The 27781-nt window shown below is 34.8% G+C and overlaps 1 protein-coding gene across 4 annotated transcripts in view; it reads right to left on the bottom strand.

The window, feature by feature from the left end:
- Positions 1–27781, bottom strand: part of LOC145279696 (uncharacterized) — a 615039-nt gene that overhangs the window by 323954 nt on the left and 263304 nt on the right. For all 4 annotated transcript variants that reach the window (XM_080130975.1, XM_080130976.1, XM_080130974.1 and 1 more), the window contains one exon: positions 8343–8470. In XM_080130975.1, coding sequence (XP_079987101.1) covers positions 8343–8470 — 128 coding nt within the window. The remainder of the gene's footprint in view (positions 1–8342; positions 8471–27781) is intronic.

Genomic DNA, 27781 nt, shown 5'->3' with positions numbered 1-27781 from the left:
AAACATCTATATCTATGGATAAAAGGTTTTATGCATTCTATATGAGGTTTCGGCTTATCTAATTCTAAATTAATCCTCCTGTCTGTATGAAAACATATAAATATATAAATTCGAACTTAATAAGGATAAAATACGAAAACAGCTTTAATCTACATAAATACTTTTAAAGTATTTACTATATGCACTTCTAAAATTTTGTAGAATACTAGTTCCAGGAGACTTGTAAAACTAATTCAACAAACTTGACAGTTTTACGGTACTTTTGTGACTCCTCTTACAGATTTAAATCAGAACTTCTAATTTCTGTCATCTTTATTTTAATGTTGATTAAATTGCATTGTATGATGCTTATCCTAGAAAATGCCTCTAATTTATGGTTACATCTTAAAGGAGGAATTAAAAAATGCAAATATAAATTACTTGAATTTCGAGTTTTGATAAGTTCTGCTTATATTATCTTTACTATTATATGAAAGGAACTTTGTGTGGGTGTTTGTGTATGTTGGAAGTTTGTTCCCTATGGATTCGAAAACGGCTGGGCCGAATTTTATAAACAAAACAATTTTAACCTAAGGTACTTTATACGCCTGGAAGTGTCCTTATATAGATATTAGAATGTCTTCGATAAGTATCGACAATCTATAACCGAAAATTTTTTTTAACCAAAGTTACCTCCTTATGCAGTCTAAAATGATAAGTGCATTTGCGAAGTTTTATTACCACGTAGACATATAAACACAGTGTGTTCTTTGATATGACAGGTACGCGTTTGAAATTAATGTTGTTGTTTTTTTAGTAAAACTGAACCATGATACTTGACTTTTAATTTTAAACTTAAATTCAAGCCATCCCCATCGCACAAGCAGTTTATCCAGGGATATAAAATCAACAGTAGGCTCTTTTATATGACTGGGGCACGTTTGAAATTAATGTTTCTGTTTAAAGCACAACTGAACTATGATATTTGACGTTTCCATTTTTAACTTTAATTGAAGTCATTATATATTTAAAAATACTTTTACAGGGTGTAACGATAAAATTATCGCCCTAGAAAGACATGATTCCATTTTCGTTTGACTAAAACAGGTTTTCTGTTTTTGCTGCAGGCCATCGACTAGTTAGCCAGTTGTGTACAAATCCCAAGAGCGATAAGAACTTTCTATCATGTCTGAAAAGGACACAATGTTCAATGATCAAGATCGGAGATGCGCCGCTGTACAATACATGCTCACTACCGATCCAAGTTATGACAACAGGACCATTGCCAGCACCCTAAAATTACATCGCTCGATTGCCACGAATAACAGGAACGTGCTCAGGGTAATGAAAACAAAGTTTCTGGACACGGTTATGATCTTTCGTGTGAGGGCCACATCATGCCACCTCATATCTTCGAAATCGGCTTGAAAATCAACAGTAAAGTGTACCTGGATGAGTTGAAGTGTGTGGTGATCCCCAAGTGCAATCAGGTGGGCGATGGCAGACCTTTAGTGTGGCAGCAGGACTCGGCACCAGTTCATAAGTCCATAGAAACCCATGCTTGGCTTAAAAAGGAGTGGTACGACTTTGTACCCTTCTCTCAGTAGCCCCTTTGTCACCCGACCGGGATTCGCTAGACTATTTCCTTTGGTCATATGTCAGGAACATCACTAACATGACCTCCCACAACACCAAAGCCAGCCTGATCGCCGCCATCTACCGGGTATTCACCGAGCTTCCGCCGGCGCTTGTAGAAAAGGCATGCCTCCTGTTCTAGACCCGTATCGAGACGGTACTAAGGCTGAAGGTGGTTACATTGAATACATGTAAGGTCTACTAGTTAATTAAGTTACCTGAATTGATTTTTTTTCAATAAAAGTCTAATTTATGAAACTCACTATGTCTGTCTATCTGTCTGTCTCCATATTTTCAAACTCTCCAAAACTAAATGTCGCAGAGGGGCGCTAGGGGCCTCAAATGATTGGATTTTTACGGACCGTTCTTTTAAGGATTTTTAGCCCGTTAAAATAGTTTTTAAAGGGGTAAAGGAGGAGTCAAACTTTAGAAAAATTGTTATACATTTTGTACATTTATCTTAGTTCATTTTTAATCAGTTCATATGCGTGTCACGTTGGTACAGTGGTAACGTCACCAGCTTTGAATGCTACAGATGACACAATCATTTCCCCAGGGAGAGTTACTTGGTTGAGAAACGTCCTGGGAACGCAACCAGCTCCCCGAGGGGGGGGGGATTAAACGATATCCAGCGATATACAAACGATAGGCACATGTTAGAAACATCAACAAAAAACGGGTCGAGATGTCGGCTATAAACGGCTGGCATGCGTCGCTTCTTGTCTTCATTGTGTCGTCACAGGCATCTTTCCATCGTCGGCATTAATGGCATGTTGAAATTTAACGCTTATACAAAAATAGCGAACAAATGCATTTTTATAAAAAGAAATATAATTTATTTAAGATTTAACCATGAAGAAAATATTTTTATAAAGACCAGTTGAAACCAGACTCATACTATGTCATATCTGCCGACTCCAGAATGCAAGCGTCAACTGTTTAAAACAATAGAATTATATTTAATTCTCTCTTTCTTCATTGAAAGAGAGAGAAGGGGAGGGAAAGACAGACAGAGAGAGAGAGAGAGAGAGAGAGAGATTCGTACATAATGTTTAAACATTGTTTTGTTTTTGTATCCATGAGTTCTTTCGGGTTTGAAATTCTAATATCTTATATCGTTTTGCCTTGGTTCAATATTATAAACAAACTGTCATTCTTGGCTTGAGTCATACCAGAACATTTTCAAAATCACAAGCACCTGCTTAACACATCTGCAGCTCACAAGTACAGACCAAGTTAGGCACAGGGTTAATTAATGTAGAAGCCCCCCGCCCAGCTCTCCCAAAAGCGTCGTTTTCAATTGTGCCACATGTTACTTTCGGTTTCGAGTCTAGCTGATGGCACCCAAATACTTTTTTTTTTACTTTTGAAATCACGACTATAATAATATATACGAAATCTGGACAAATTAAAATATCATATTTAAGCATATTTTACGACTGGGCAAAGCAGGGCACCCCGGCTCGTTTTAAAATAAAGCTGTAGTGTTGTTTTCTTTAGTGCGCCAACCTCATCGTTCCACTCTGTATAAAATCAACAGTAGGTTCCCTACAGTGTAACATAGACTACAATGTATTGGGGATTAAGTCACTTCAGGGAGGCATGTGAAGCTCCTCCCTGTGCACCGCGATGGGTCCCCAACTAGTGCAGATAACAAATCGATTTGATTGGAATATAAGCGATTTTCAATCAAATTGATTGATTTCTGCTCTAGTTTAGAGTCCATCGCGGTGCACATTAGGGAAGCGTCATATGCCTACCAGCAGTAACATAGTTAACTTATATGCAACAGTTTTAATTAAAATTTTAAATTCACATGTCCAGTATCATGTTTCAGTTGTGCAAGCAAAAACATTAATTTACAACTCTCCCCTGTCATATCAAAGAACCTATAGTTGATTTTATATGCCTGGCATTTCTGCTTGTGCAGTGATAATGGACTGAATTTTAGTCTAAAAGGAAAAAGTCAAGTATCATGGTTCAGTTGTGCTTTAAACAAAGGCATTTATTTTTAACGCGCCCCCTGTTATGTACATAGTTTGAAGTTCGTTTTGGTCCAATTCCTGTAGAACCGCTTTCAAAAATAGAACAAAAAACACTGTCGTTCACCCCTCCACATTTATAACAAGTTAGAAAGCTACATGTTCGCTAATTAACAGGATGTACAATTACGTAGCGAATTCTACTTTCTTTATTACTAACATATTCAATCAATCAATCAATAAGGGTTTTATCACTCAATGGGGAACCCTTCCATGTCCCAAGTGTCTGCTGCCATGTGGGACCCATGTGTTGTATCAGGCCGTCTCTCCATCTCGTTCATGGTCTTCCTTTTAGTATCTTATGTTCACTATATGTCCATTCCGTTGTTCTAATGGGCCATCTGTTGTCATATTGTCTGGCTACGTACCCTGCCAATCTGTATTTGGATGTCTTCATGGCAGTATTGACGTCAATACCTCTTGTTTGTTGGCGGATTCAGATGTTTGTCTCTCTGTCTTATAGAGTGATGCCCAACATTATCCTCTCCATTTTCCTTTGTACCACTACCAAGATTTCACTTTGACGAGACATCAAGGCCTATGTTTGGAGTTTTTTTGTGTATTGATAATCATATTAAAAACACTTTTTCTATTTATTTAAAAAGAAAATACAACTTTGTTATATATGGGTCGTGGAATTACATTCATCTGCAAAAGATCTAACTAATTTGCATGGTCTGTTAAATATTAATTTTAATTAAATCCCTATTAATTTTTTTCGGTTTTCCGATGGTATGATCATCTTTAGTTAACTACTACGTGTAATTATATCCATGCAGATATTCTACATGATTTATACTTGCGTAATATTTGCGTAAAAAGCTTAAAGTAAACACAATACTTCTTCCATATATATATATATAAATATACATACATGCATATATATATAAATATATATATATATATATGCTTGTATGCATATATATTTTTGTTTAAAACTACCAAACTCCTTCTACAGTTTTGTTCTACAGAAATGAAACTTCATATATAAGGTATTTGAACCCATGGGAAATTTTACATATGCATGCGTAACGTAATAGTTATTGGTTCCTGTTTTAATGTTTAGCCTTATAGCAAACATGTCTTCACAGCTTAGGCATTATTAACAAAAGAAAAAATGAATTGTAAGCTAAACGTTTTGGTTTCGATTCTCGGTGGTGCCGTAGAAGTCTTTTTTTTTTTTTACTTTTTAAATCAGTAGTAGTTCAGCCCGGTTGTGCTTGGGTGCTATGTACTGTCCATAACTTTATGCGCATATATATATATATATATATATATATATATATATATATATATATATATATATATATATATATATATATAAATGTTTGACTCATGTCCAGGTAATCTACATCTAAAATTTCAAGTGTTTAGACTCAAGTTTGGCGGAAGAGTTTGGTCGAGTTTGCAAAGGTCAATTCTTTCAACTTTGATTTTTGGCAATCAAATTTTCGCCCAAAAACAGATTAAAAAGCTTGCTGCATGTCTGAATACCCTTTATGTAAAATTTCAAATGTTTAGACCCAAAATTTACTGAATAGTTTGCTAGAAATCACAACAGTAAAATCTTTCAAACTTTGACCACTTGGAAGCAAAATTTGGGGCCAAAAACCAATTCAAAAGCCTGCCCTATATCTATTACACTTTATGTAAAATTTCAAATGTTTAGACCAAGAATTGATTGAGTAATTTGGTAGAGACCGCAGAGGTCAAGTTTTTTAACTTTCACCCCAATTATGACCCCTTAACATTTATTTTTTTTGCGCTCAAAAGTTTGAATCATGTCCAAGTAACATACATCTAAAATTTCAAGTGTTTAGACTCAAACTTGGCAGAGGAGTTCGGTAGAGTTTTCGAAGGTAAAGTATTTAAACTTTCACCTCTTGTCAGCCAAATTTTTGGCCGAAAACCGATTAAAAAGATTTTCCAAAATCTCAATATCCCTTAAGTCAAATCTCGAGTCTGTAGACTGAAAATTGACAGAGTAGTTTGAAAGGGGAAGGTACATACACAGACACACACACAGACAGAAATTTCATATATATATAAATAAAAATAGCAAAAATAGTATTTCTAAAGGTATTTTAAAAATGCTTGTAAGTTATCTTATTAAAGAATGCTATTTTCAAATAAGAAATAAAATATTACTCCAAACGATAGGTATCCCAATGGGATTGGATCCGGCACCATTTTGGGCAAATTTGTATTTACATAGACTCGAGTATATATATATGTCATCATTATTAAAAACAGATATATCTAAAACATATAACTTTCATGGGTGTAGGAGATTTATAGATGACCTTATATGCATAAACGATAATGATGAATTCGAAAAAAATAAACATCTTATATATCCAAACGAACTAAAATTAAATTGTGAACATAGAGGACAACAGGCTACATTTCTGGATTTAGATATAAAAATTGAGGATGGAATTTTTCTTTATAAAATATTTGATAAAAGAAACGCTTTCCCCTTTAAAATAGTACGTATGCCCCATAAGGATAGCACCTGCCCCGTTTTTGTGTTTTATGGAACCATTATGTCAGAGTTTTTGAGAATAGCTCGCGTTACTCTAAAATTAACAGATTTTATACCACCAGTTTCTAGCTTAGTAATAAGGATGATAAAACAAGGTGGAGATAAAAATAAAATATTTAAACAGTTAAATAAAGCATTTGTTCGTTATCCTGATGCTTTTGAATCGTTTAAGATAAACCAGATTATATTGATAAAGTAAATCCAAAACTATATTAGCAATGTATAAATGTATTTATAATTACATATCATAAATTTATATAGTTAAAAAAAAAAAAAAAAAAAAAAAAAAAAAAAATGTATATATGTAAAAATAAAATATTTTTAACCTTTATATATCTAATTTTAAATAAATAAGAATGTAAATATACAAACTACTAACTATAGTGGGGGTGATAAGTAGTTAAATGGATTAATCCAAATCTTATAAATACAAGACTGATAAATTAAAAAATTAAAAAAAATGTATCCATTTTAAATGGATAGTACCAGTCAAGGATCCGTCACTTGACACTCAGCTCAACAGGTGAGGGGCCGGAGACCGGCCCAGCACCTGTTGGACTGAGGTACACCGCCTGGGTAATACCTAGGAGGTCCACCCTCCCAGGCCTTGCCACTGGGCTTTCCGGTGGGGCAAGTTTATTGCTTGCTGCCTGAGGCGCCCCGACCGGGGAATGCCGACGGGGTTACTCAGGCAATTTTTAAAATTGCAGGAGTGCCCCTCCTTTAGGGGAGCCTGCTTGGTTACCACTTTCCGGCCTTGTGCCACATTTTGCTGAGTGGACAGCAAATAAATATAATCCATTTTAAATGGATAGTACCAGTCAAGGATCCGTCACTTGACACTCAGCCCAACAGGTGAGGGGCCGGAGACCGGCCCAGCACCTGTTGGACTGAGGTACACCGCCTGGGTAATACCTAGGAGGTCCACCCTCCCAGGCCTTGCCACCGGGCTTTCCGGTGGGGCAAGTTTATTGCTTGTTGCCTGAGGCGCCCCGACCGGGGAATGCCGACGGGGTTACTCAGGCAATTTTTAAAATTGCAGGAGTGCCCCTCCTTTAGGGGAGCCTGCTTGGTTACCACTTTCCGGCCTTGTGCCACATTTTGCTGAGTGGACAGCAAATAAATATAATCCATTTTAAATGTGGAAATTGATGAATCGCACAGGTAAGAAATTCATTTTTATACTATGAAAAGGTTAGTAATTACAATTAAGAATAGGAAATTGGGGAAAAAAATTTTTGTAACTTGTCTTCTTCCTAAGATTAACGGTGGTGGTGTTTGATCAACACTGCTGGGGAGCCATGATGTAATACACTGTTTTGTTTTTAAATCCCCGAAACAGTGTTTCATGGTAAACAACTGATGATCCTTTAAAAAATATAAAAATTGGTATTATAGTAAATTTGAGAGTTGATGCAGTGATTGCAGGTGATTAAATGACTTACTGACTAGATGTTTTTTTAATGAATGATAAAAAATAGTTTTTTGTGTGTTTTCAAATGTTAAAAACTTCAAAGACTATATATATATATATATATATATATATATATATATATATATACATACAGTCCTGGTCAAAATCATAAGACCACTAAAGAAAATAAGAGTTTTCGCATATTATCGAATTTTTAATCAAACAAATGGTTGAAACCATTGCCAAAAGGGAAAATATGAAATTTGCTTCATTCGAAACCTTAACCCTGATCTAATAATTATTTTTTTAAAAAACAAACATTTTCACCTTTTCACATTTTCAAAATTAAATGTATTTTACGAACGGGCAATGCCGGGCGCCCTGCTACTGCGACGTTGTTTGGCTATGGAGTTTATTATATATAATTTCTCACATTCTAAAAACTCACACACACACACACACACACACACACGCATATATATATATATATATATATATATATATATATATATATATATATATATATATATATATATATATATATATATATATATATGTATGTATATATATATATTGCTCACCTCATGTGCCTATGCCAATATTGTGGAAAATTCAACCAACGACTGTTACGGATAATTGCCGTATTGGTTCATGAATGTGAAATTATTACTACTTTTTAAAGGATATAACTCACTTAAAAATATTACGAAAAATTAGTCTAACTTACCTCGACTTTCTCCTGTGATTTTTTCCGCAACAAAGACATTTTATTCTCATCGACTCCTTCAATATATTCCTTTTGGTTTGAAAGAAGCACTTTCACTAACTGATTGGACAACATCAGTTGACCTTGCACTGTAACAGATTAAAAGAAAAGATCGTTATAATAAAAATAAAACTGAGCTTAAATGAACTAGAAATTACCAATTTTTATTTACATTACACAAACTCCCGTAAAATATGTAGATAAGGATTGCTTCGACAGTTTTAATCATATCAAAATTGTTTCGTAACTAGCAGTTCAGCCTGGCTTTGCTCGGGCTCTGTTCATAATTTGCCTTACGTGTGAATGCACTTCATGTAAGATTCCAAATGTTTAAATAAAAAATTGTCTGAGTAATTTTGTAGAGATCGAAGAGGTCAATTTTTTTAACTTTGACCCCAATTTCGACCCCTTAACATTTATTATGTTGGTCTCAAGTCTAAATACAAAGTTTTACCCATGTCTCAGTTACCTACATCTAAAATTTAAAGTCTTTAGATCTAAAATTGGCGGAGGAATTTGGTAGAGTTTTCAAAAGTCAAATCGTTGAACTCTGGCCACTTGACAGCCAAATGTCTGGCCGAAAACCGATCAAAATGATTTTCCCAAATCTCAATACTCCTTATGTCAAATCTCAAGTCTCTAGACTGAAAATTGACAGAGTTATTCAGTAGGCAAACACACACACACACACATTTTCACTTTTATATATATATGGTATTGCTATATATATATATATATATATATATATATATATATATATATATATATATATATATATATATATATATATATAGCAATACCAACACGTATACATTAAATAAAACTAAAGCACACATTGGTTTTCTCTTGTATTATTGCCTAATTTTTATTATCCATTTTGCTTTATATATTCTTGTACTATGCCATTACTAGGGCTATGACAACAGAATATTCTTATCATGATTTTGACTCTCGAGTATATATCCGACACCGTTAGACACAATTAATCAACTCCGAACCACGTCACTCTATATAAAATATATAAAATATTTTAATGGATACAGACTCGAGAGTCAAAACAATGAAAAGAATAGGCTGTTGTCCAAGCCCTAGCCTTTACACATTAATTAGAAATAAAAACACAAATTTATTTCCCAGTATAAATACATAGTTGAGAGCTGGCGGTGGTGAAGTTGTTAGCGACCCAAACTAACGACCTGGGTGTTACAAGTTCGAATCCAGTTCGTTCCACGAAGATCATTTTCACTTAGGATGTTAGCAACTTTTTCGTGATTCCTTCCGTTAGCGTCCGATTTATTTCTAGGAATAATTCTGGCTAGAAAAATATCGGGGGAACCTATACCAGCAACAGAATCCTCAGATACGATATGATGATGATGATGATTGTATAATTGTTATTACGCCATCTTGTTTTTGATATTCTTGTATTTTTGCCATCACATTTTAAATAAAAAATTAAAACAACTTTTCCTGTATTATTTACATAATTTTATTACGTCATCTCGTTTTAGACGATCTTGTATGATGCCACCTGTTGCTACACTATCTTGTATTAGCTTTTCCTGGATATTGGATAATGCGAACTTGAACGTTACGATAACCTGCACTCTCAACGGACTTGGCGCCTCCTGATTTTTGTGCGTATAGGTTAAAAACAGAAACGGGGGAAAACATATCCCTTATTAATTAAAATCATTTATTTTATATAGTAGTTAAAGGACAATATACAACCAGGGAACCCCCAAGAACAATACGTATAATAGTAACAATATTATTAATAACAATAACCATAATAATAGTAAAAATAAAACACAAACTCTATCAAAATCATCTAAAACAATAAAATATATTAGAAGTAGAGATAGCGACAAAAATAAAAATGGGCGGGATTTAAAAGTAGAATATTATAACAGTCCCCCTTTTATTAAAATAGGCGTAACCTCCAGGAAACTAAAAATGTTTATCATTGGGTGCATGATAAGCCCAACTCAAACCGTCGCGAACTATATAATCAGCTCTATTGTGTTGAATTCCTTTTAAATATCTGTGCAATATTAGTTGTGAAAAAAGTCTATACCGTGATTCTGTTTATTTTTCAGGCAGGACGACTATTTCTATTATGAAAAATATTATTCTTATATTTTCTGTACATTTTATGTAAAACATGTTTACGTAATGATGTTCAAACTCAAAATCATTTCTCTCCGATAGACTTATAAGAGTAGTGGTTGATGGACAAAAATCGGAGGCCTGCAATATAAATGCTGGAGTCCCTCAGAGGACAATCCTGGGCCCAACTCTCTTCCTGATCTACATCAATGACTTCCCTAAACACATACTTAAATCATTCGTTGACATCTATGCTGATGACACGACCATCTACGGCAACACATCAAAGGCTGTAAATGACAAAGTGCTCTCTGATTCTCTCTCCTCTGATCTCGAGCGCGTGGTTCAGTGGGGGAAGATGTGGCTGGTTACCTTTAATGCATCCAAAACACAACTCCTATCTTTACATCATCAACGCTCTGATCCCCAGCTGGCATCAATTGTGATGGATGGCTCTCGTCTGGGTGAGGCCCCGTGTTTTGACAAGCTTATGGGTTTGACCTTTACTCCTGATCTGAAATGGAACAAGTATATCAAGTCTGTTGCCAAGGTCGCTGGAAAGATGGTGGGATCCTTCTACCGCTCCAGAAGATATCTCACTACTGATGCAATTCTTTATCTATATAAAAGCCAAGTACGTCCAAGGATGGAATACTGTTGCCATATCTGGGCAGGAGCTGCTAAAAACAGCCTATCCTGCCTTGACAGAGTACAAAATAGACTTCGTGGCTTAGTGGGGGATGCCCTTTTCTCTACCCTGCAACCTCTCTCCCACAGAAGAGACGTTGCGAGCCTATCCTTGTTTTATCGTTATTTCCATGGCAGGTTCTCGTCTGAACTCCAATCTCTGGTCTCCCCTCGCCAATCTTTCACGAAAAACACCCGTCTAGCTGAATCCACTGTCAAAGGTTTCCCCCACTCTTTATCTGTGCCTAAATCAAAACGCGGATTCCATGAACAAAGCTTCTTTCTTAGAACTGCACGCCTATGGAACTCTGTTCCGTCTGCCTGCTTCCCACCTGACTACAACTTGGATGTCTTCAAGTCCAACGTTAACAAATTCCTAATGAACCGCCCCCTTAAGTAAACACTTCATCAAATCTCCACACTAACGTAATGTACTTGCAATAACCCTTATCCCTGAGTGGCTTCTGGGCCTTGATAAGTGGTGATCACTGTGTAAAAAAAAACAAAAAAAAACTAAAACTGAAAACTCACTTCATATTGGTCCATAGTAATAATCGAACCACCAATCAGTTATCTATCTTTATATTAGACAAGAGATGTCCCTAGTCAAACTTTATCAATGCAACTCATGCGTATGCCTACAAGTAAATCCAAAAGAGTGTGCATTTCTAATGATGTATAACAGTATTCTTAAACTTCTTTTCTATTTTGGAATAATTTGTCAAATCTTATCAAACGGAAAAGCTTGTTAGGTTTATAAGAACGGAATTATTATGAAATTATTGCTAGCTAAAAAATGATTGAATGATTCATAGAATCAACTAAGTTCGATTATTTAAGTTTTATAACTAGTGTTTATTGGCAACGTATTTGAAAACAATTATGTTGTAATCAGTTGGAAAATATTTCTTTGGCAATGTATCCTACAGATAGGACATCATTTAATAGAAAGTATGTTCATGGAAATTCCGCTTGATCCTAAGCACATAGAAGATGAAAGGATTGTACTTTGCCTGTGGTTGTAAGACAGTTTCTTGCTATGAATCTCACGACTAGGAACCAGAGATTAGAACTTAGTTGTGTCTCTTTCATCAAATAAAGATAAAATGGAGGGAGACCAGCAACATCTCCTTCTTTCAGTTATCTTTGTTTTCCGATTTGTCTACAAATCTAGAATATAAGAATCTGCTTAAACTTTTCTACTTTGACTGACAACACCATCATGTTATGTTCAATTTGGGCTCAGTTCTGAACACATACTAGTTCTGCGCATTTACCAGTAGTGTCTCCTTAGACAGTGTCAAACAGCCAGTCTCAAATTTAATTGGTCCCGCACTATCGGCTAAGTTATAACCTCTGTCCAATAACCGCAATGTCACATATATGTGTCAGTTTTAACTAATAGCACTTGTGTACCCCTGACGTTTATATTTCCGACTAACTCGCCAAGCAACTAAATTTTGTCCATTCACTGTTAAGTTAACTAGATGCTAGAATTTTTTCTACTAATCTCTCTCTCTCTCTATATATATATATATATATATATATATATATATATATTATTCCCTCTGGCTGCTAGACTTTGGAATTCCCTCCCTATTTCCTGCTTCCCTTACTGTACTAACCTGCAGAAGTTTAAATGTAATGTAGACAGATATCTCGCTGCTCAAATGTCCCCTGTTAGGCACGATTTTAAAATAGTAACCGCCTATGTTTTAAGTGGCAATATACCTATTTTGGAGGTGAAACAAGAGTAAAACTACTTAAAGAATAACTGAAATCTTACTTCAAACCTTATCTAAGTCACATGATGAAACTAACCACTCATAAGTAGTTGTTCCATGTTTAAATTTAGAACTTAATATCATACTTTAACGTCTGTTCGCATCCCATCTTTATGCAACAGATAGGTTTTTGCAGACATTTATTTGGAATACATTTTGTTCACGAGTGAGATAAGACCGTCCAGCAGTGGAAATATTGGCTAAACTTGCTGCTCATACTTAAACAATCTCATCGGTGTTATGCTTACACTTGGCTGCAAATGCATGTTATCGCAAAGTAATACATAACAGTATGTCCTTTCAAAAGAATCTAAGATGGCTACAATCATGTTTGTACACTGGTCCCGATAAGTTTACAGAAGTTAAGCAGCGTTAAACCTGGCTATTAATAAATGGTTGACCGTTTGGGAAGATCTGGTGCTGAAAATGACACAAAAAATATATTCAAATTCAACTTAAGTTACAAATCCATCAGATACAAAAATGTCCGATTTCAGCCTAACACCACTCAACGATGGTTAGCATGCCTTACGCACACAATAACTACAACACAAGTATGCCGCTTGTCTGGACAACATCAGGTTACCTCACGGTAAAATAACCTAGTTTGTCGTTCTGCTTGGTTTATTTATTTATGCGTCCATTTATTCTATTTGTTGATTTAGGTATCTATATATTTATATATTAAACTTTCTGACATTGGCGTATTTAAGTGTTCGACGAACAGCCAAATGCGGAGGTGTTTGAACAAAACACAAGAATTTCTTTTTATTTACTATACAGGGAAATCAAATGAACAAAAAATGAATTCCTATGTGTTATTTTTGTGTGCGTATGGGTTTTTTTCTGTTTTTTGTTTATATTGTTGTTGCTTACTTTTGATCTATTTCGTTCTTTTTTCTCTCTCTTTTTATTCCTTAATTTATCCCCGTCACTGACTTCCATCTTCTTTGTGAAGAGAGCACGAAATGTGACCTCGCTCGATCACAATGAAGACATTTACAGTCGAACTAGCAAATATTATACGCGCTAATAAATTCAATAAATAAGGAGACCCTCTCTGTTAAGTCGTCAAGCTAAAGATTTACGTACGAAGTCATAGACACATGCAAGCAGATACTTAAATACAGACTCTCTATTCTATAATAAATGTATTTCTGTACTTATATATATATATATATATATATATATATATATATATATATATATATATATATATATATATATATATGGACATATTTCATAATGTTTTTAGGGATATAAAATTTAAATATTGCAATTAGGAAGGGAAAACTTTTATGATTCATGATTAAAAGTAAATTTAAATATATTCCTTTAATCTTCTCTCCAAAAAGGGGGAAAGAGGGGAACAGGAGAGGAAAGAAAGAGAAATGGGGAGCAAGCTGACCGGTTTCGACTCTCGCTTCTCAAAGCTGTATTGAAGGAAGTTTTAAAACAAAGAATGAAAAGGCGATTAAAATTGCATTTTATTCAATTTACGGGGAGAAAAAAAAGTGTGAAAACGATTAAAATAAAACAGCGTTTTGGTTGAATACCCTAGAGATTAATCACGTTCAAACCCAGGAGGTATTCTCTTTATTTGAAAAGTCGAACGTGAATAGTCTCCAACATTTTAAGGTGATATAGTGAAGGGCTGGTATTGAAAATTAAATCGTACGGTATAACTGGACGTTCACTAAATATAATTAGATCCTTCTTAAACAATAGGACCATCCAGGTCTTCTTTGATCGAAATACATCCAAGTAGCATAACATTAATGCGGGAGTGCCTCGGGGTTTATCCTTGGACTACTATTATTCCTCATATTCATAAACAACCTCCCTGATAATATTGTGTCCGAGATGGGCATATTTTCTGATGATGCAACGTTCTATAACATGCATGAGGGAAGAACTAGATGCATAAATCTAAGACAATAGCAAAATCGTTGGAAAATGACCTCCAGACCGTAGTGGAATGGGGCCACAAATAGATGGTAACATTTAATTCTAGTAAGACTAAGTTGATCTCCTAAACAATTACAAGACGCCTCTCCAACCACCGATATCCATGACAAATAACACTCTACCTGAGAATTCTTTCTTCAAACTCCTCGGCCTAACATTCACGGGCAATATGAACTGAAACAAATACACTGAGTACATTGCGAAGGCGGTTGCAAAGAAGGTGGGTTTCCTCTATCGTGTTAGAAGACTACTCCCACTTTTTTTACATGGAGTTCACCACTTATCAAGGCCCAAGGGCCACTCGGAGATAAGGGTTATTGTGTGTACAGTAATCAATGGGATAGTGTAGTAATAGTATTGGAGAATTGATAAAGCTTCATTACTTAAGGGGGCGGTTCATCAGGAATTTGTTTGTGTTGGACTTGAAGACATCCAGGTTGAAGTCGGGAGGGAAACAGGCAAGTGGAACAGAGTTGCACAGGCGTGCAGTCCTAAGAAAGAAGCTTTGTTCATGGAATCTACGTTTTGATTTAGGCACAGATAAGGAGTGGGGGAAATTATTGACGGTGGTTTCAGCTAGTCGGGTGTTTTTTTAAAAAGATTGGCGAGGGGGGACCAGAGAATGGAGCTCATGCGAGCACTTGCCATGGAAATAACGATAGAACAAAGACAGGCTCGCTACGTCTCTTCTGTATGAAAGAGGTTGCAAGGAAGAGAAAAGGGCATCCCCCACTAAGCCACGAAGTCTATTTTGTACTCTGTCAATGCAGGATAGGCTGTTTTTAGCAGCTCCTGCCCAGATGTGGCAGCAGTACTTAATCCTTGCACGTACTTGGCTTTTAGAGAGAGAATTGCATCATTAGTGAGATACCTTCTGGAGCGGTAGAAGGATCCCACCATTTTCCCAGCGACCTTGACCACAGACTTGATATATGTGTTCCATTTCAGATCAGGAGTAAAGGTTAAACACATAAGCTTATCAAAACTAGACGAGAGCCATCCATTTCAATTGATGCCAGATGGGGATCAGAGCATTTATAATGTAGAGATAGGAGCTTGGTCTTAGATGCATTAAAGGTAACTAGCCACCTCTTCCCCCACTGTACCACGCGCTCAAGATCAGAGGAGAGAGAATCAGAGAGAACATCATCATTTACGGCCTTTGATGTGTTGCCATAGATAGTCTTGTCATCAGCATAGATGTCAACGAATGATTTTAGTATGTGTTTAGGGAGATCATTGATATAGATCAGGAAGAGAGTTGGGCCCAGTATGGATCCCTGAGGGACTCCAGGAATTATACTGTGGGCCTGTGATTTCTGCTCATCAACCACTACTCTTATGAGCCTATCAGAGAGAAATGATTTAATGATCGAGAAAACATTTCCAGTTATACCGTAGCTGGAAATCTTGTGTAGCAGGCCTTTATACCATACCTTGTCGAAGGCCTTGGATATGTGAAGAGCAATTGCCCTAGAAATGAAGCCTTTGTCGAGAAATTCGCTAATCCTATGAGATATAACCGTTAGTACATCTGCTGTAGATCTAGCAGAACGGAAACCATATTGCGTGTCGCTAAGAAGATTATTTCTGCTGGGGTGGTTGGCTACTTCTCTATTTATTGTGGATTCCAGCAACTTACTCATGACACACAGGAGACTTATTGGTCTGTACTGAGAGGGAGATAACTTATCACCTGAATTTTTAAATACAGGACATACTGATGAGTTTTCCAGGGTGTTGGGAAGCACTTCTCTTTAAGGCAACGCTTAAACAGTTTGGTAAGTATGGGGGCAAGTTCTGGTTGTAATTTTTTAACACTATAATTGGAATACCGTCAGAACCAGTTGCTTTACTGGAGTCAAGGTTCTTGATTAGCTTGGCGACCTCACGCACAGATATTTGTATGTTGCATAGCGTGTTCTCTGTTATAGGAGGGAAGACGAAGAGTTGATGGCCTTCGTCGTATAGGGTAGAATTTGCCGCAAAGTTCTTGGCAAATAGTTTGGCCTTGTCGGATGCTGTAGAAATGACCTCTGGTCCATTGATAATGGTTGGGATAGAACGCACACTTCTGTTCAGGATCCTATTTGCTATTTGCCAGAACTGGTGGGAACCAAGCCGCAGCTCAGCTACTTTGGATTTAACGGATTGAGCATATAGTTCTCTTGCAGTTTTTATTACTCTTTTACAGTGGTTACTGGCGGTCCTGAAAGCAGCTTTAGTTTCAGTGCATCTATTACGTTGGTAGCTATGGAAAAAGTGATTTCTGTGTGCGATGGCAGCAGCACATTCAGGGGAGGACCATGGCTGGCTGTTAGGTTTTTGTTGGAATTTTTTGGATGGTATGAATCGGTCTATGCCTACAATTAACCATTTGGTCAGGTCTGATACTATAGAGGACACACTCTTTTTAAACATGGAATGGAAAGGTAGATCAGATATGAATTTATGGAAGCTATCCCAGTCCGCCATAGAGTATCGGTATACAGTACGGTGTAGAGGTACGTCTGCGGATTTATTATATTTTATCATCCTGAGAGTATCCTGAACCTCTACAAGGGCACCATTCGCCCATGCATGGAGTATTGTTGCCATATCTAGGCTGGTGCATCTACTACTCGGCTCTCCCTTTGGATAGTGTCCAAAAAAGAGTTTCCAATCTATTAGGTCCCACTTTGTCAACTAAGCTCCAACCCCTGTCCCATCGTCACAATGTTGCGTCTCTGTGTCTGTTTTACAAATACGTTAATGAAATGTGCTCTGATGAACTCGTTGCACTTGTGCACCCTCGACGTACATATCCCCGACAAACCTGCTTAGCAACAAAATCTCACCCCTTCACTGTTGAGGTCTCTAAATTGCAGCAAGATTTCTATTCTAATAGTTTCTTTCCTCGAACAGCTAGACTTTGGAATTCCTTTTCTAGCTACCTGTTTCCCTGGCTGTACTGATATGCAGAGGTTTAAATGTAACGTAAACCAACATCTTGTTAATCTTTCTTAGGCATGATCCAAGAGGCGATATGTCTTCTTAGGAGTGAACGTGAGTAAAAAGAAAAAAATATATAAAAATATTTATTATTCTAGTTCCCATACAATTCAGATATTGAAAATAAATGTGTTATAAAAAATTATATTATGTGTGTATGTGTGAGTTCGTTCTTTATAGACGCCAAAACGGCTGAACAGATTTTCTTTAAAATTTAAAGAACAATAGTGTATTAGTCTGGGAGTGATCTTAGTTAAGTGTTGTGTCAGAATACCTCCGATAATTACCGATAATAGATGATCGACACCGTTATTTTAATTTATCTATCATCGGTAACGCCATTTTTTCATGTTGTCGCTTAGCAACAATGATAGAATAACATGCCGTGAAAACTCTACTGTGTGTATGTTGATAGCGTGTTCTTTCTTTTTTGTTTTTTTTTTTTTGCATGACGTGGTCTGTAGGTTCAAACTCCGCACGTAAATTTCTTAATTTTTTTTTCATTAACTGCAAACAATTTTATACGTGTTTTTTTTTGTTTTGTTTTGTTTTGGTTTTTTTTTTTTGTTCTTTTGTATTTGTTTGTTTGTTTTGCATGATGTGGTTTGTAGGCACGTAAATTTCTTAATGTTTTTTTTTCATTAACTGGAAATAAGTTTATTTATAAGATTAAAAAATTTACGTGTGTGTATATATATTTTTAAAATATCTATTATTTTTTCAATATAAAACTGGAATATTACGGTACTTAAATTAAACTTTATAACTGACAAACAACTGATGCTGAAGAAATACCAAAATAGTTTACATACATATTAAGTGCAAATGTGACGAAGTTTTCTTTATATGTCGGTTTAACAAAACATAGGCCCCAACAACCAAGCACGAGTAGTAAGCCCGACAACATATGATTAGGAATTCTTCGACACAGTTAACTAATTGTAGAACTATACGGCGACAACCACATAAATTCTTACAATTAATAGATAGTCGATGTTGATTCATTGGTTTCGCATACGATTCAAGAAATCATGGAAGAATAGTTGCGAAAGGAACAAATCAGAGAAATTGGATTGTTGCTGGCACGTTGCATTCCATGTGTGGGGGCTATGTTGATCAGTAAGGTGTCAATATAACCAAAATTTACTAAAATAATTTAAGAATTACAAAAAAAAAAGAAATTATTGGAATTACCAAAGATACAGATCAAAATAGGCATAAAAAGGCATCAAAGCCACCCTCGTGTAAGGCCGGGTAATACTGCAAAGGACGATTAATGGGAATTGAAAATTGGGAAATTGGAACTTGGAACTTTTGAAGCTATCAGAATCAGTATCGGAATCGGAAAAAATTGTGCATATACACACCGATATAACCTTGGCCGGTGTAATATAAAATATTCCCCTGGAAAATTATAGTTTTTATTTATGAGAGAAGAAAGATTATTTTTAAGATCGTCAGTCCCAAATATTAGCTGAAGGGATATTGTAAACAAACACAGACAAAATTTGATGAACGACATTATCATTATTATTTTTTATTTATTTATTTATTTTTGCGAATTAGTTCACATGGCAAATTATTCCTTCTATATATATAATATACAATAGACGATTTATCCTATAATAACACAAATGCAATATGCATAAATTAAGATATCATGGTTAAGTGTATTATACGATTATTATATACATCATCTGGCTTTTTTTTAATATTGACTAACGATATATATATATATATATATATATATATATATATATATATATATAGCAGCATAGCATCGTGCATATATGAGCAATACAATATGTGAACAGATTTTGTATTCATATTTGTGTCCCATTTTTCTCGTGAATACCTCGAACGAATTCCGTCCGAGGAAGTCATATTTACTCGCATTTCATTGTTGCCCGCAGAAAACTCGGTCATGGGTTCTGGCTTCTTTGTGTCCAACGAAAACCCTCCAACCCATCTAGTCCTCCACCTTAGCCATCAAAAAAAAAAACACACACACACACCCTAACTTTTAACTCCCACACGCACGCCGGCACCAATGTCGGGGTATTTTTTTTCCATCCAAAGAAACCGCGTTTCCCGCCAAGCATTTCTTTTGCAAAACATGGTATGACACCATCGCATGACTTGATGGCCGACTTTTGACAGCATCTCGCAACGATCCTATTTTCATAACATTTATTTCTTAGCATGAGTTAACTTTCAATCATATCGAAATGCTGAATGCTGAAAACTATTTTACTGCATATATATATTTATATATATATATATATAAATGTATATGTGTATATATATAAATGTATATGTGTGTATATATATAAATGTATATGTGTATATATATAAATGTATATGAGTATACACATATACGTATAAATGTATATGTACATATATATACATATATAAATGTATATATATATATATATATATATATATATATATAGTGTTATAATGGAATAATTCTAGGAGGAAATCCGGGTATGAGAGCTCAATGTGGTAAACAGAGCAATAACATAAAAATATAACACGGAAATTACATAATTGTCGATGCAAATATTATTTCAACCTTATGGTATTTTCAAGCATCTAAACTAGACAATTACATTTTTGATCTAAAATGTAATTGTCTAGTTTAGATGCTTGAAAATACCATAAGGTTGAAATAAATTATTGCATCGACAATTATGTAATTTCCGTGTTATATTTTTATATTATATATATATATATATATATATATATATATATATATATATATATATATATATATGTATGCATGTATATGCATAGTATACATAATACATCAAGAAGATGAACGCCCCTTCCTTGCATAGCTCTAGGTCACCTTTGGGCAAGAAAGTGTATACCTGTTACCCTCCTTCTGATATCACGGAGAGTTATCATACTGCGAGAACGAGAAATATATATATATATATATTTCAAAATTTATGCATTAAAATTGTATGATTTGAAAAGGTTAATATTCAGATACAGAATATGTATTGTTTGAAAAAATACAATTAAATAAATTAAATAAATGTATTCAATTGTATTCTTTGTTTTCAAACAATAAAAACTTCCGTATTTGGAGATTAACTTTTTCAAACTATAAAATATAGATTCATTTGCTCAATCTTGTACATAGAGTTATATTTGGCTGGGATTGTCTTATATAAAATATTACATCTAATAATATTTTTTAAAACCGAAAATCACTGATTTGCACATATAAGTAGATACATTTACTTTAATTATTCTCATATATATATATATATATATATATATATATATATATATATACATATATATATGTACATATATATATATAGTAATTTATAAAATATATATGGCGATTAAGCTACACTGAATATTCTGCGTTTCATCCACTGTAGGATTCGTCAGGCTTATGCGCATAAGCCTGACGAATCCTACAGTGGATGAAACGCAGAATATTCAGTGTAGCTTAATCGCCATATATATTTTATAAATTACTAAATAGCTCTACCTACGTATTGAGCACTTTTGAAGTAAATACTTAAAGTTTACGCATAAATCTATACTTTCGTATATTAAATTTGTGTGAGTAAATGAAGTAGTTATATATATATATATATATATATATATATATATATATATATATATATATATATATATATATATATATATATATATATAGTTTTCGCATACCTAATAAAAGATAAAATAAAAAATAAGTGCAACGTCTCTTCCAATTTCGGATTTTGTCATCATGCCGAAATGCATTTTTATTTTTTTTAATGGATTGATAGTTGCTATTTCTTCTGAGGAGTTAGGGGCAAAATGGATTCATTGATTCATATAATAATTCAATGAATGTTTCTGCGCTACGAAACAGTTGCGGTCAACAATTGCAAATGTTAACATAATTAAAGGAATAAATTGTATGATAGTCAACGTCATGAAATGTGGAATATATCCTTTTGTCATTTGTTTGTTAAATGCTTGCTAATTACATTGAGTTTCATAAATTAAACATTGGTGTAAATAAAACGTTAAAAATAATTGAAATATATTTCCAAGGAAATATTTATTTTTGTTTATTTATATATGCTTGCTTGCTTGCTTGCGTGTGTGTGTGTGTGTGTGTGTGTGTGTGTGTGTGTGTGTGTGTGTGTGTGTGTGTATGCGTGTGTGTGTGTGTGTGTGCGTGTATGTGTGCATATTTACCGCGAAACTGAGAAAATACCAGGCTGGAATCTGACGCGGGATAGTCTTTCCTCGATGATGCAGACGGTGCTCCTTAGCCGTCGTGAAGGCAACTTGTGTAGGAGAAAAAAACTTCGATTTCAAACCTGCGACCGAAATAACTACTGATCATCTTCCTTCTGCTTGTCACTGGGTCATAGTTTTTAAAGCTTAGAGGGTGGTGTAGATGTGGTACAAGCACACATCCATTAAATACAATGATGTACCGATGTCTATAAATCTGCAGCTGTTTAAGTTACTATTCAGAGTCATATGGTGCTGAAAGAGTGGCGAGATGTGCAAACTTAACAATTAAGATGTGCATAGTCACAAATCTACAGGTGGACTGCAAGAGTCTTATTTTCACATTGCTATCATGTTTTCATTGACAGATAAGATTTCGGTGGATACTTTTGGAGTTGGTCAGCTCTGTTCAAGGAGAGCACTGCTCGCCTATCTTTTATAGGAAGATGCTAGAAAAGGTGTATCAACTCCAGCTGGTCAGAGCCTGCAACTGACGGTTATTCGCTTATGCAGAAACAAAAATATGAAGAAAATGTATGCTAAACTGCATTACAAATAAACATCGCTTGTTGAAAGTTGCTAACTCTTTTGGATATTGATAAATTAAGGCGCCCAACACGGGGAATAGCACTAGTGACTGGAGAACACGAGGGACTAAATATTTATATAGCTGCTCTATCAAAGACTCGCTTCTCTGAGAAAGACGATTTGATGGAGGTGGGACCAGGATACTTTGTGTTTTGGATTGAAAAGCCAGTGGATAAGTGTAGTGATGGTGGGGAGGGTTTCGCGATTAAATCAGCTTTGGTGCACAAGATCGAAACGCCCTCTGCTCTTATTAATATCATCATGAAATTTAGAATTCTATGCGGTCAGTTATTCTCGATTTTCTCTGTCTATGCCTAGTCCATGCAAGCGAGCGAATAAGTCATCCTGCATTTCTACAGTGTATGATTTTGTTCTCTATAGACTCCGAAACGGCTGGTCCGATTTCTTTAAAATTTCACACAATGTGCTTTATGTGTCTGGAAGTGTTCTTAGATAGGTTTTGTATCGAAATATCTCCAATAAATATTTTAAAAAAATCGATTATCAAAAAGCTCCGATTAAAAAAGGAACAGTTCAATTTGGAGCAAATTGAACACTTTGATACAGCCTAACATCACAAGTGCATTTGAGAAATTTTATCACCGCACAAGTAAAAAGGTCCGGGGTATAAAATCAACAGTAGTTTCTTTGATAAGAAAAATTAACCAACTTCCTAAAACATGAAAATAGCAGCGAGTACCCGCGAGAACGAAAAAAAATATTTAGCTGCAGTAGCCAGGCTAGAACCTGTAACGCGAAGAATGAAAAGAAGGGGAAAAAAAAGCTAACAGTGTAGCCTCCGCGACCACCGCGACAATCGATGTCGGCGGGTTTCGAAATGAGGCTAGTCATTGCAAGGCGTATGATGACAACGAAAAAAGTGAACTCTATTTGTAAAAATGTCGGGGAAAAAAAGTGAGCCCTTGTACAAATGGCCACGTTGACGATGAAAGAATTAATTTTTTTTTGGCAGTTTTTTTTATATTTGTCTGCCGGGAGACAGTACTTTCAAAGGGTACTAATTTTGTCAGTGTTGGTTGCGAGTGTCGAAAGTTTTAGCGAGAATTACAAACACACATACATACATACATACATACATACATACATATACACACACATACATACACACACACATACATACATACATACATACATACATACATACATACATACACACTAACAGACAGGTAAGGTTTATATAATAGATGGAAATATTTTATATGCATGATATATTTTTTTTTAATTTCGACTTTGTTAAGAAATGAATTCGCAAACTGACATCAATATATATATATATATATATATATATATATATATATATATATATATATATATATATATATATATATTAGCAGGCCGCTCAGCATTGGTCGGTCGTAAAATACGTTAAATATTAATTTTTGATTAATGTAGATTTCGTATTAATAATTATATTATATTGGAGCCAATATGCAATATGTAGTAATGATTTAAAAAGTTTGTTAAAAAATCGCTTCGCTGCCATCACAAGAATCGAAACCAAAAAGTTTAGCTTACGATTTACTTTTTCTTTTGACGTTAATTCCTGAACAATGAAGACGTGTTTGTTGCAAGACTAAACATTAAAACATGAACCAACAGCTATTTAGCTATTATGTTACGCATGCATATTCGTAATGCCGTCGTTCGATCTTCACCTGGCAAATTTCAGTTTTTTAGTTTTCACACTTCTGCACTGATTTTCCCTGGGTAAACCCCAAATATAAAGTTTCGCATGGGTTCAAATACACTGTAGACCAAAAACTGACAGAGGAGTTCGGTAGTCAACATTTTTAAAACAAATACATATAAGCATATATGAATATGTATAGAAAGAGGTTTGTGTTTACTATCACCTTTTTTACGTAAATATTACGCAAGTATAAATCATATAGAATATCTGCATGAATATAATTACGCGTAAAAGTTAACTAAAGATGATAATCCTATAAGTAAACCGAAAAACTAATAGGAAATTAATTAAAATGAATGTTTAAAAGAATATGCAAATTAGCTAGATATTTTGCAGATGAATGCAATTCCACGACCCATATATAGCAAAGTTGTATTTTCTTTTTAAATGAAGAGAAAGGGTTTTTTAATATGAATATAAATACACACAAAAAAAAAACAAATTTATAGGACTATATGTACGGACAAAAAACATAAGCTAAAAAATAAATTTTAAGTGATAAGGTAACCCAATCTGGATAAAGAAAAACTCTACTCGTTTAAGAGTAGCAAACGATGGATAAGTTAAAAATATAAAGAGTAAGTTTACATAGTAACTTTATAGTAACTTTATTACATTATCAAGTCAATAAGATTTACAGAAATAGGAATAAGGGCGAAACCTCTTTGTACAATGGCATTTCGAAGCTGAATGAATTTCGTATTAGGTATGAAGATGTAAAGAATGTCATCAAAATCATTAACGTCTTTTGATGGAATTTTAGTTTTAGAATGGGTTTTGCGTTTTCATCTTTGTCTAGCCATCTTGCTGACAGTTTGCTATTGTTTAAAAAACATTTTCTTTTCACGTTAAAATACTGTACAAAAAACAGAAATCTGTTCTACCTTAATAGCAGGGAGCAACAAATTTCAAGACAAGATGTGACCTTATGCTCTTTCAATTCATGTGGTACCCACCTGTCTAGCTTCAGTATTTTTCTTTGTTCCAGATGTCCCAATATAGTAGGAGTTGTAACATTAGACACTATGCTACAGCACACGTTGTTTTTTGCCATATTCTTTTACACTATTGCTTATAGCTTATCATTACTGATCTTGGTTGAAGGTGAAAAATGGAATCACCAGACGGAAATCTCTCAAACCATCAACGCATGTTTTACACGTTCATCAAATTGTTACCAAACACCACATTACTTTGTTCTATCCATCTGTGGGAAGCATTGTCCTACGACGAAATTTGTGTGCATAAACAACAATATTTGATTTATTCATAGGTTCCCAGATTTGAGGTGTCTTAAATAAGTTTCGAAAGTTTTTTTTTTTTTCAGGCATTTAAAATTGTCGTAGACCCGTGAAAATTCTGTATGTTATTGCTATACATCTTATGCGATGACTGACTATTTCTTATGAATTAAGTTTAAATGAACAGCTACTTCAATACACTACTAAAGCCTGGTTGTCACAGCAGGAAAAATTCAAAAATGAAATCTGGACGTGAGAACAATTTAGAAAAACGATATGTAATAACAGTATGTTTTAAGCTTGAAACAATACCACAGAAACGTATGGAATGCTTCAGACTGCTTTTGGACCATCTTGCATGAATCGATCATCCGTTTTTGAGTGGCATAAGAGATTCAAGGAAGGCAGGAAGTATGTGAGGCACGATGAGAAGTATGAGAGGAGTAAAGAAAGTCAGAACACCGGAGGTGATTGGCCAAATAAAGAATTTCATGGATAAGGACCGTAGTGTGTATATATAGACAATAAATGCACAGTTTTATGTCAATGTGGGAACTGTACACAAAATTATTTGCAAGGATCTGAAGATGCGGAAGATGTGCGCGTAGTTTCTCCCAAGGGTGCTACTAGAAGATCAGAAAGAAATACCTTGACATGACAACAGGAAGGTGGTTGAGCTGATCAATTAGATCCCGTTCTTGATGCTCTGGTGATCTTTGATGAAAGCTGGATATACTGCTAGGACCCAGAGACCAAGAGACAGAATTCCCAGTTGGGTATGCTTGCTCTCCCAGACCCAAGAAGACCAGACAGAGTAAATCCACTCATAAACTTATGATGATCCCTCTTTTTTAACAGCATCGGCATGATATACATGCACAGGGTTTCTAATGAATAGACAGTTCACAAGGAATTCTATGTTGAAGTTTTAAAAGAGTTAAGGATGAGATTCCGTCGGAAGAGGCCAGCACTCTGCAAATTGGTTTGGTGACATTTCAACCAGGACCATGCACCAGTCCACAACTCCATGTTTACCACAGACAATTTGACCAAGATGGGAATCAAGACACTTCCTCACCCTTCCTATCGTCCAGATCTTGTCCCCTGTGACTTTAGATTATTCCCTAAGCTCGAAGAAAACTATGAGATAATTGAGATGAAAGAGGCTGTGACGAGGGCCATTTACACGCTCACACAAAAGGACTTCGATGGGGCCTTCCAAAATTTGTTGGAAAGGTACAAAAGTGCAGTGCAGCCGACGGAAATAACTTCAAAGGGGACTAAAGTTTAATGTGTGTACTATCAATAAATTTGTCCATACGAAAAAGTCTGGAAACTTACTTAAGGCACCTCCTAATAATTGGACATTTCTAAATCACAAAACTGTATATTACGCTAGACTGCATCTGATTGAAATAATGGTCATATGATATGAACTTTTAAAGTGACAATAAAAAATGTGAAAGTTATAATTCGACTAAATTGTGATTAATAGAATCAGACATTTTATTCATAATGACGTAATAGTTCACGTTGTATAATGCTAACAAAGGGAGATAATTTATCTTGAACTTATATTTGTAATTTTTTTTTATTTATTTTTGGAACGATTGATTTGCAACACTTTTAGATTTATGTCTTAAGTTTGTTATAGGGGAAATCAAGATTTCAACATTCTATGCAGTATCTCTCTCACTCGCTCTCTCTCTCTCTCTCTCTCTCTCTCCATGTTTAACAGTCAAATGTATTAAAGAAAAGATTAAAATAATCTATTATTAACAAAGGAAAATAATACAAGAGGTAATAATAATATCTAATTCAAAGCAGTGCTGGAAAGGGAAAGAAAGAGATGAGGAAGCAAGTAAAAAGCAATTAATTTTAAAGTGTGTCACTGATTGGATCCTGTTTACTGTCTAAATACATCTCCATACGATGACTTCAATGTGCATAGCCTTTTTTAATCTCTCTCTCTTTCTCTCTCTCTCTCTCTCTCTCTCTCTCTATATATATATATATATATATATATATATATATATATAGATAGATAGATAGATAGATAAATAAATA

Source organism: Euprymna scolopes, chromosome 7, assembly GCF_053919585.1.
Source record: "Euprymna scolopes isolate OS-2025 chromosome 7, ASM5391958v1, whole genome shotgun sequence".
In the NCBI taxonomy this organism is placed as follows: Eukaryota; Metazoa; Mollusca; class Cephalopoda; order Sepiida; family Sepiolidae; genus Euprymna; species Euprymna scolopes.
Note: the sequence above shows the minus strand (reverse complement) of the source record. Positions and strands in the feature narration are given on the sequence as shown.